Source organism: Python bivittatus, unplaced genomic scaffold (assembly GCF_059951505.1).
Source record: "Python bivittatus isolate LINGU-HERP-01145 unplaced genomic scaffold, Pbiv_v1 ctg000020_np1212, whole genome shotgun sequence".
NCBI classification, from domain to species: Eukaryota; Metazoa; Chordata; class Lepidosauria; order Squamata; family Pythonidae; genus Python; species Python bivittatus.
The window spans coordinates 85,718,013-85,729,786 of NW_028277030.1; the positions used below are offsets into that span (position 1 = coordinate 85,718,013).

The following is an 11,774-nucleotide window of genomic DNA, read 5'->3' on the forward strand; positions in this document are numbered from 1 at the left end:
AAGACCAAATCTCTTGCCTACTCCCTGGCAGTCTACCTTACAATCTTAGGTCATTAACTTTCAGTTAAAGCAGATAAAATACATAAAATACACAGCAGCCAGGTGTAATCTAACCAATCATCCACACAAACAGGAGATGGGCTCCAATCCATGCCCAGGGCCCTAGGCTTGGCACAAAGCCAAGTTTTCAAGGCCTTATGAAAGGCCAGCGGGGAAGGGGCCAATCTAATCTCGGTGGGGGGGAGGGATGATGTTTAAAGGGGGGTGTCACAGCAAAAAAGGGTCTCCTTCTGGACCCCACCAGCCGACACTCCCTACCCAACCTGGAGAATGCCCTTTCTACCAGATCAGGTAGTACAGGTAGAAAGAATAAAAATTATACAATTATTATATTATTTCATTTTATAACATTATATTATTTCTGCAAGCCTTTCAGAGTCATCATAAACAACTAATATCAACTTGCCAAGCTTTGTTTCAAAATGGTATGTAGCAAGGTCTATAGTGACAAAAATAGGCGTATTACGGCAGTGGCATCTGGATTAAAAAAAGAAAAGTTAGGAAAGACAAGGGTTAAAATGCATAGCAGAATAGCCTATCTTGGCAATGGCTAATTACTGCCACTCCTTTTGCCCTGTGAAAATGCTGCACTAGGATTTCTAGCATGCTGCGGATCGTGTGTTTCATGAACTCAGGAACTCTAACCCCATTTCCAGAAAAGCTGACAGACCAGTTTTCTCCTCCTTAAGAATACATTTTTCTCTGACGTGTCATCCACCCAATCCAAATTGGTCACAATTTCATTGGAAAATTTTGTACAGGAAGAAGGGTTCCATAAACTTCATTGGCATATTTAATATATTTACTGACAGTAAATCAGTAACAAGAGCTGTTCTTTGAGAAAAGATAGCAGCGTATTCTTTGTCATGTGACAGATGACTTCTCTGTAAGTGTATTAGCTTCACTTACAAAGCCAACTGAGTCTCCAGGCTACCCAGCTGTGATCTTAGAATATCACAACCATGGATCCAAAAGAGATGAATGAGGTTCTGGATGAGAAGCTGGAAGAAAATGAAAAGACCGCTCTTTCGGATCGGACATTTATGTATGATGGAGTGCTATATCCTAAAATGGTCACCTGCCCAGAAACTCTGAAAAGGGTTTGCACTTTTAGAGCTCGGGGAGATGATGTCATATTAGTGGCATACCCTAAAACAGGTAAGCATCACAGTTTTGCGAGGAATGCTTTTGTCTCTGCACATATATGTGCATGTTTGATAGTTTCTTTAGAGTTTATAACAGAGTTCCTGTTAAATAGAACCTACAGGTGGTCCTTGCTTAACAACCACAATAGGGGCCAGAAGATTGGTTGTTAAGTGGGGCAGTCATTAAGCGAGTCGCATGTGACTGGACCCAATTTCATGACCATTTTTACATCCCCAATGGATTTTTTTGGGAAACCAGAAAAGGTTGCAAATCACAATCATGTAACTGCAGGACGCTGCAACTGGTTGCAAATGCGAGCTGGTTGCCAAGTGCCCGAATTGCAGTTACATGACCGTGAGGGTGGTGCAACGGTTTGCGATGGTTGAAAGTGTGAGTACAGGTTGCAAAGCACTTTTTCTGAGGCTATCGTAACTTTGAACCATTGTTAAATGAATGTCGTTAAGCAAGCTTCATTGTGGCTGCAAGAGCTTTGATTCTGAGACCATGAATATTTCAGGTAACATAGATTATAATATAGCTTTATCAGGCTCTGTTTCATACCTTTATTTTGGGAAAAAGATACTTGATAGTTGCCATTTTTAGTAACTAAGCTTAATGTCTGGTTACTTGCTCAATGCTAAATTCTGACTTGACAACTCTACATACTGTACCTAAAGCTACTGTGCCTGGAACTGTGATGGAATGGTGTTAGTGTTATGAAGGCCACACTCAGGGAGTTAAGCGTTTCCTTAGCCCCCAGCAGGAGTGTGGGAAGTTTAAGAAGATGAGACTGGCACCACCCTAAGGAATTCACGGTGTTGTTGGCTTAGGAACTTAGGTTCAGTCTGGAGAGATTTCTGACTTGAGGTGGAAGCTAATAAACGCAACAGAACTGTATTTGCACTGTCTTGTGGAGTTCTTTGGGCTGAACCTGACAGGAACAGACAACAGAATGGCAACCCTCCTCTCATTCTTTTTGAAGTTTCATGTGCAGTCAATGTTTATTCCTGCATTTCTCATTCCATGCTTATGATTTCAACCCTGATATGGTTGAAATGGTCTATGGTCAGGATATGTCCTTTTACTTATTAACTGACAACATTTCTGCATTTCTTCAGGTTCAAACTGGGTTGGACAGATTTTAACACAGCTGGAAGTTGCCTCTGGAAAGTATGATGAAGATGAACAGAAGCAGAGGCAGGAAAAAATGTCACCATATCCTTTCCTTGAATTTGGAGATCCAGGGAAATTTGAGGTTAGAAGATGGAGAAATACTTTTATCAAGTGGCAGGAAATCACGTGAAAGATTTAAAAGCTGAGAAGGTGTTGTAAACAGGAGTGCTATTTAAGTAGGACAAAGCAGCTTGAGATTTAACAAAGTGAAATTCAGTCAGTAGAAAGGAAAAAAGCTGAACAGGTGCAGGAAAGAAATATGGATTTTTGTGTGAGGACTGTGTGTTCAGTTCAATCAGCTCACAGGAAATATATATTGCAGATCATTGGAGCTATACTAAAAACAAAGCAGATTTTTGCCAGCCTGGACTCTGCCCTTAAAGGTCGTAACATGTATTCATTGATCTATAAGAAATACTAGGGACAGGCCTCCTTTCTGGAAATAGGAGCTGTGCTCATGTTAATGCTTGTGATGATGGGAGGTGGTAATACTTTAGCAGACAGAGGTCACAAGGAAGGAATCCATCGACATCAGGACCCAAGTCAGCAGAGAGAACATTTTTAGCTTGGCTGGTTCATTTTTTTAGGCAAATTAATTCTACCTCAAAGCTTAGCAAACCTTATTTAATGTTATTTCTATTAGAATACGGAGTGAAGTTGCATCTTTGATTTTTGATTATATGCCACCAAGTATCCGTGGTAAGATCCAGTTTCCTCCCCCAGGGAGTGCAAAACACACACACCACCAATTCAGGGACCATATATATTGGTTGTATGAAGAGAAACAAATAAAAAATTATGACTTGAATTATGACTTGAAGAGTCAGATAACTTAAATAGTGGTAAAGGATCCAAGTGCCAATTCCACATGTCAGGAATGTCCTCAATCTATATCCCTATTGTATATTGTACTGATGGAGACCATATTTATTTCTCTGGAATCAATTAAGGGATCACTGTATTCAACCAAGGATTTCCACATCAGCTAAAATATTCTGGAATGCTATATTGAACATGCTGGACACAATTTAGCAAGAAAAATTTGGCCTGGAACTGTTTTCAGGGATTAATTTCTACTAGCTGGAATTAGATGCCAAAAATCATTTTTAAACACAGTTTTCATGACAAGAAAAAGCATGTTCAAAGTGTTGGCTTTCCAGCTGTGTAGAGTTTCTTCTAAAGTGTCCCAAGGTTCAAATGCATAATTAGGTATGGAATTGGCTACACAGGATACATAGTTTATGAATATAGCATAATATAATAATGACCAATGGTTTAGCTGGCCTTAAGACAAATTGATGGAGAATTGGATTCATAATGGTTGATAGTTTTGAAGTCTCCTAACCATCTCCAATCTCAAAGGCAGTGTATCTAAAACCAGTTGCTAAGATCTAGGAAGCGACAACTGAAGACGTTTGTTTCCCTTCCAAGCCACTCTTGCCTTCAGCCTCTTTGTCATGGGTGGGTGCGAGGTGGTTCTCAGGAGCCAACCAGATAAACTACAGTACTCAAAGACCTTCTCATCAATCAGATTTTTAAAAGTTAAAAGATAGAATCCTTTGGTTTCTCATTCAGCCATACAAAACTAATAACGTAAGTAACATAGAGAAACAGATTTCCTCCTCCATTCTTCACCTGCTTACAAAGACTCCTGAAGAAGGGTTGAAATGCAGCAAATTGACCATTCTGAGCATACCTATCTCCCTGTCTCGTGTCATTGTGTGTGCTCTAAAATGTAGCTATGTATGCCATATAATTCCCCATATTAGAATTAACCAAATGTGTTAATTATGCTTAGATGGCAATCTCTTGTGGCTAGACAAATAATTATCTTCTTCTTGGGTCTTCTTCTGATTCTCTTCTTATTCTTTGGTTGGGTAGACCCAAGCCCTCAAAGCACAATCCTCCTCTCTTTTCAAGGATCTTTCTGTCACTGCAGAAATGGTGGTCTTTGGTCCATCATGAACGTGAAGACCTTTAGCATCCAAGCTACCTAAATCCAGTTTAATTTGCCAGCCATGTTCTTTTTTCCCCAATTGCAAAACTTCAACTTAACTCCAAGTTCCCTCCTGCCAGTTCATCAGCTTGTTTTCACCATCCTTACCCCCCCTGCATGAGATCTCTGTACATGTGAAAAAACCCTTCTCTGCTCCACCCCAGTGCTTTCGCAGAGGAATTTATCACCCTCCAAATAACACACATGTGTTTGGAGATTATGTGACAGGATGACAAACGGTGTTGAACTGCTCCGTTCTTTCACATTTCTGCTACGCTATAGACTCCACAGTAACTTTTCTCACATCAATCAATATGGTTTACAGTGGAACCTCGGTTTACGAACTTAATTCGTTCCGTGACTCTGGCCGCAACCCGAATTGGTCGCAACCCGAAGCAAATTTCCCCATAAGGTTCAATGTAATTACCGTTAATCCGTTCTGGCGTGGAGGACAGTGAGACGGCTATTGCTTGGAGGGAGAGTCCCCCTCCCTACGACCACGTGTCAGGGGCGGAAAATGGCCCCGGACCATGTGTCAGGGGCGGAAAAATGGCCGCGGACCACGTGTCAGGGGTGGAAAATGGCTGCAGACCACGTGTCAGGGGCGGAAAAATGGCCGCGGACCATGTGTCAGGGGCGGAAAAATGGCCGCGGACCACATGTCAGGGGCGGAAAAATGGCCGCGGACCGTGTCACAGGAGGGAAAATGGCCCCGTATCCTGCTCATACCCTGAGGCGGAGTTCGCAAACCGAGGTAAATTTTTGCGGCCGGAGCTGGTCGTAACCCGAAAAGTTCGTTAACAGAGGTGTTCGTAACCCGAGGCACCACTGTATATGAAACAATCTTCTCCGTATATGCAGTTCGTTAGGCAGTTTGTGATGACCAAAATCAGTGGGACTCAGGCATTTAGAGGTGAACTTTGATATCACTAACTTACATTTGTGTGTGGTTTTCTTTGCATAAATGATGTTAACTTTCTGATTATTTCAATATTATTACAGAAGTTGGAAGAACTGCCTTCCAGAAGAGTTATAAAAACACACCTCATTCCTCAAAAGTTGCCCAAGTCATTTTTTGAAAAAAAGGCAAAAGTAAGTACTTGAAGTGTCTTAATAATGATTTTATATATCATTAATACCTGTACCAACTATCAGTGAGATGTTGTTAAATAAATTTACACAGTAAAAGAGGACAAGCCCAAGATCACGCCACCTTTCCAGATCCTGAGCTGGTCTGGAACTCAGCTGTGGGAAACTGTACTTTATTCAAAATAAAAGTTGGAAGTGTTCTATTTCTGCTTCTCAAGTGTGAAAGGAACATGCAACATTGAAGCCCACAGTCTGAGGCTTGTTACAGCCATTATTAGTGTTATGTTTCTATCAGGCAAGATATCAAATCAGTGATATCTTCACTTGACTATCCAAACTGAACCATTGTTAAAGATCTCATGTAAAAGATTCTTAGCTTTGCTGCTTAAAATACTGTATTTAGGATCTTGGGAAAGAACTTTAAAAAATTACTGTTCTCCTAATTTGATGACCTGATCTCCAATCCTCATTCAGTTCATTTCCAAATACATTTGAACTTTCATATTGCATTTTTTAAAAAATGGAATGTTTTTCTTATTCTGGCTCTGTTGTCCTAGCTTTTACATTTACATGTCAATATATCTTTATGCTTTAAAGATCCTGGTTTTGTTTCGGAATCCAAAGGACACAGCTGTATCTTTCTTCCATTTTGCCAAAGGCATGCAACTGATTTCTGACCAGGAAACCTGGGATGAGTTCTTTGAAGATTTTATCATTGGAAAAGGTGTGTTTCCTTCTCCTTCTTCATTGGGGGGGGGGGGGGCTTCCTTGAGATAAGGGGGAAAGTGGACTGCAGACAGCCCTTCGCCTTATTCCATTTGCCTTTGAGTCTTCTGTGCTCTCCATCTGTCTGTGAGGGGGAAGCAAGATGCTTGTGGACAAAGGCCTCTTTCCTCCTGTTTGTCTTTGAACACTGAAACCTATTTCCATTGCTTCTAGCTATCTGGCAGATACAGTAACAAAGGAACAAAAGTTCCACATTCTGTTTCATACTCTAAACCTAGGTTCATCTAACGGGCTTAATCTTAAGTCTGAATTACCTGCACATTATTACTGTATTTGTATACCATGCTATGATGCCCCCACCCCCATAAACCATATTATGTTTAATGTGATGACAGGGTTCACCCAACATGCTAAGGAAATATTTCCTACAGTACTGAACTACAAACTACCCAACCCCATTTTAGCCTAGTGGAGTGAAGTGATGAAATATATTTACTTTAATGACTAAGGATCCTTGGACAGGTATGGTCAGAAGCATCCACAGGTAGCATCAAGGGACGGCAGGGAACAAAGGACAAAAGCAGCATTGTGTCATAATGGCAGGTTGCCGTTTTCATCCTTTTGTTGAGAACGTTGGATCCTGCAGACGCCTCTGAGTGTGGTTGACTACATTTGAAATGAAGTATTGGTTGACTGGTACACCATAAACAAAACTTGGAATTAAACACTCTGAATAAATGGCAAACCGAAGATCAGTTTTGGTGAACGGTTAAGGCAACCCAATGTATAGTCATTCTTAACAAACAGGGGCATCAGTGGGGAGGGGGGTGTCAAAAATGTCAAGTGATGGCTATAACTATGCAATCAAACCCTGCACCTTTTTGAAATGTGTTGTGCCTTCTGCATGTGTAAAACAGAAAGAGCAGGGCTTTGACTGGGTGCTTGTAAACTTTTGGTTCCCCCTATAGATGCCCCTGTTAGCCAAGCAAGCCAACAATTAAATAAGAACAATAACAATAACAATAATAATGAAGAAGAAGAAGAAGAAGAAGAAGAAGAAGAAGAAGAAGAAGAAGAAGAAGGAATCAAGATGCCCAGTAGAAATAACATCAAGAATCTGGATGAAGAAGATCACTACAGATACCTGGGCAACCTTCAGGCTGACAACATCAAGCACACTGAAGTCAAGAAGTAGGTTAGTAGTGAATACATCAGAAGAGTGAAGAATATCTTAAAGTTCAAACTCAGTGGCAGAAATACCATCAAAGTGATTAACATCTGGGCAAGTCCAGTCATTAGATATACAGCTGGAATAGTGGACTGGACTCAAGGTGAACTAAAAGCCGTCAATAGGAAGATCAAGAAAATAATTACAATGAATGATGCCCTTCATCCACACAGTGATGTTGACAGACTCTACTTACCAAGGAGCATAGGTGGGGGTGGAATGTTACAAGTACATCAGACAGTTCAAGAAGAAAAAAGGGCATTGGTAGAACATCTGAAGGACAGTGAAGAAGATGCACTGAAACTAGTACACCATAAAGCTTACTGAATACCAAAGAAACCAGACTGGCCTATAGGAAAGACCAAATGAGGAATAGAAAAGAGACATGGTAAGGCAAAGTATTACATGGGCAGTACAGACACACACACACACACACACACACACACACACAAAAACTAGCAGCCAAAGCAGATAACAAGAAGAGCTGGCAATGGTTAAGAACAGGAAATTTGAAGAAAGAGACAGAGAGGCTAATTCTGGCTGCACAAGTCCAAGCCTTAAGAACAAATGCACATAAAGCCAGAATTGAGAAGACAGCAACGGACAGCAAATGCTGCCTCTGCAAAGAAGCTGAAGAAATCGTGGACCACCTGGTTAGCTGCTGCAAGAAGATTGCACAGACTGACTACAAACAACGGCATGACAATGTAGCAACAATGGTGCATTGGAATATCTGCAAGAAATACCATTTGCCTGCAAGCAAGAACTGGTGGGAACACAAAGCAGACAAAGGAATGGAAAAAGAAGAAGCTAAAGTGCTCTGGGACTTTCAAATTCAAACAGGCAAGCATCTGCCACACAAGACCCCAGACTTAACAATTGTTGATAAGAAAGACAAAAAAGTCTGGATAGTGGACACTGCAATACCAGGAGACAGCAGAACAGAAGAGAAAGGACTGAAGAGAACCTGCAAATAGAACGACTATGGCAAAAGAAAGCAAAGATAGTATGAAGAGCTATAGGCGCTTTAGGTGCAATCCCAAAATGTCTGGAGTGCTACCTGAACACCATCAGCATTGACAAAATCACCATCGTTCGTTAATGATCAGAAAAAAAGAAACAGTTAAATAGAAAGGGTACAGTAAGAGATTGCATTTGAATCAATATAAAATATTGATGGAAAGAATGAATAGGTAGGTGGTCAAACAATTATGTTTCTCCAATATTATTTGAAGCAGAATTCCCACATGATTTATGTTAGAACCGTTTCCTGAATTACTCATGGAAGAAATATCCAGAGAACTATTTTATCCCACCTCTCCAAACTTTGACTTACAAACATAAGGATCACATAGTTTTGTCTTTGTTTATTTGATGGGTTTGTGGGGCCAAACAGCAAAGTAAATATTGATTACCATTCACTGTATTATAGATCAATAATCAAAACATTCTGCTTGATTCCTATCAGTGGCCTATGGATCTTATTTTGATCATATTCTTGAATGGAACAAGTATATGGATAACAGCAATATATTTTTTATTACCTATGAGGAAATAAAAGAGGTAAGCTTTTAAGAATAAAACTATTTCTGGCCAAGTGTGTTATTGATCAAGAAATTCAAATAGGAATTACAACTCAAGGTTTCTGCTTGGTTGCTTTTCTCTAAGCAACTGGTAAATATCTCAAGAACATTTTATTTTAAAATTCAACCTCTGGATCAGCTGATCTACTCCTGATATTTCAGTGGAGCAAGCAAGACTGTCTTTTGTTTTGCTTATTTGTTTATTTATTCTAATTCACACAAGTCCAGCCTACAAATATCAAAATTTTTGTATTTACACAGATCAAGACTTGGTATTGAGGGACTTGAAATGTTTCCAGGTTACTTATGTCATATATCTCTGTGTTATTCAGAATGCAGCCTTAGCACTGAAAAAGATAGCGGAATTCTTTGATTTTTCTGTGACTGAAGAAGAGATTGAAACCATTGTACAGAAAACAAGTTTTGAAACCATGAAAAATAATGTGGCAAAAAGTTATGGAAAAGTGGGCCAGATTCTTTTCCGCAAAGGTAACATTGTAATATTTTTTAATAATTTTGCCAACAACGTTTAGCGGTCTTCTCTAACCCAGCGGCTTCATGTGGGATGGGATTTCAACTCCCGATATTCAAAGGTGTGTTGGCTGGGAATGATAAGGACTGAAGTCTAGCAATGGGTTGGAAAAAGCTGATAAGCATGCTGCTTTCAGGGCATTAGCATAGGTAGCTTTATTCAGATATTGGGGAATATAATACAAATATTTGGGCTGAATATTTTAGAATTAATCTCTACCTAAAGCAGAACCATGTGTCCTAAGGGAGCAGGAAAGAACTGCATCTGTACAGGAACCCTCCATATCACATAAAGAAAACCAGGTTTGAAAATGTTAGGTGTTGTGTTTAACAGCTCTTTGCGCCCTTATGAATGTGTGTATTATTTATCTGTTTACAAAATGTATAGCCGTCTCTCCATAAAATAGCCACATCAGGCTATAATAAATCAGTAAAACCAGTAACAACTTTAGGATCAAAGAATCCAAATTAAATCATCATAGAAATAGCATATCTACTTAGTGGCAATTTCCACCGAACTACAATAAATTCAGTTAAGAGAGGATAGTAGAATGACAGCACTGAAAGACTAAGGAATCAATAAGCATAAACAGCTACTTAGATCTGGTAACTGCAAGGAATGAGAATGGTAAGACAGGCACCAGTGATTCCCTGGCTAGGTAGAACTATTATAGAAATATGTCTTACCTGCCTCCAAAGGACATCAAGAGACGGTTAAATTGGAAGGATGGGAGGAAAAAGTCTAGATTTAATTCTGGAGCATAGATATAAGAAGGATCTGACTTCTTTGCACTGCAACTGGGAATCAACTGCTTTGTTTCAGGATTTCATTCTTCTCTGTAATAAAGATTTAAATCTCACCAAGTCTTATCTGAAAGACCTCTTGGTGAGTAGAGACAAATGCTGAATAAGGGGACAAATGCCTGGACAAAAGCCCTCTTGTGAAGCCTGATAGTGACCTACAAAAGCTCATTGAAATGTACTCATTCTTGTTACCTGTTCAAAGGCAAATGGCTAGGTGAACCTTTTTTAGGGATAAGGCAGGGCAGAATCAGAGAACTGCATATGTTCCAAATTGGAGAGCTGCATATGTTCCATATACCCAAGCATGTATAAAACCTCCCTGTTAAAATTAACATTTCATGAACCTGATGAAGTGGACCCCAGAGCCTAAAAATATGCCATGTAAGTGTCTTTACAGTATGATAAAACTCTTCATTATTTTTAGACAAGTGTTAAGGAAAAATAGCTGCTCATTGTGTTAACTGAAGGTCTTTCTCTCCATTTACCTTCCCAACCCCCACCCTCCGACTGCAATTGTTGCTGATTTTTTTTTTTTTTTTTGCAGGCATAGTAGGTGACTGGATGTCTGTCTTCTCAGAAAGCCAGAATGAAAAAATGGACAGAAAATTTGAGGAGAGTGTAGCAAAAACTAAGCTTGGAATAATGTTGAAATATGAGCTGTACTGCAAAAACTGAAGAGGTCCTCAGTGCTACAAATCTCTCACGGTTAAGTGAGCTTGTACAGGAGGAATTCTTCCTCCATCTCATCTTGATGTTTACATTTTCGATGCTATATACTTGTTTTTAAGTGGAAGAACTGTTCCAGAATTAATAAAAACCTGTACTTACCTGTAAAATGAAGCAACTTACTCTCTTCTTCTGTGCAAAATTTGTTGAGCAATTGTTGAAAGACAAAATTGCTAAGTGGCTTCCATTGTCCCCCATAATAGACATCCATCATGATAAATTTTACCTTGCTTTAATACAGTAACTCATCCCAACATTCAAAATCCAAAAGAGGGAGCTTCTTGGTTCTAATTTATACCAAATATTCTCTTCTGTATGACCGGCAGCACAAAGAAACTATACAGTCAGGACGGTCCACAGAGGAGGCAAAGGTGAAAATAGTGTTGCACTGCCACGACAAAAATTCCATCCTTTTTGTATATGTGATGTTATTCCACAGATGTATGAAAGAGATGCAGCTTGTAATGCATATTGCAATGCTGCTTCCCTCATTTTGACAAAAATCTACAGATGCTCCTGCAGTTTACAGACAACTTGTGCATAGTGGCCCTGTACATGTTGACTTACAAGGAAATATCATTGAAGTCAGCAGGGCTAACTTTCAGAGAAAAGTGTATAGGATTGCAGCCTTCTAGTATATTTTGTGTCATTCAGAGGTCAACCATCTGTGTTTTGGAAGGTTATAAACTTAGTTGATGTTTGCAGTATTGGG

The 11,774-nt window shown here is 39.7% G+C and overlaps 1 protein-coding gene across 1 annotated transcript; it reads left to right on the plus strand.

Annotated features, from left to right (window-relative positions):
* The first annotated feature begins 843 nt into the window (after positions 1-843).
* On the plus strand, positions 844-11,176 carry LOC103067330 (sulfotransferase 6B1-like). The gene is made up of 7 exons (XM_007434645.4): positions 844-1,218; positions 2,325-2,461; positions 5,378-5,467; positions 6,062-6,188; positions 8,887-8,981; positions 9,334-9,490; positions 10,881-11,176. Exons 1-7 carry the CDS (start codon positions 1,023-1,025, stop codon positions 11,009-11,011), a joined length of 933 nt encoding a protein of 310 aa, XP_007434707.1. The 5' UTR covers positions 844-1,022; the 3' UTR covers positions 11,012-11,176.
* Positions 11,177-11,774: the final 598 nt, after the last annotated feature.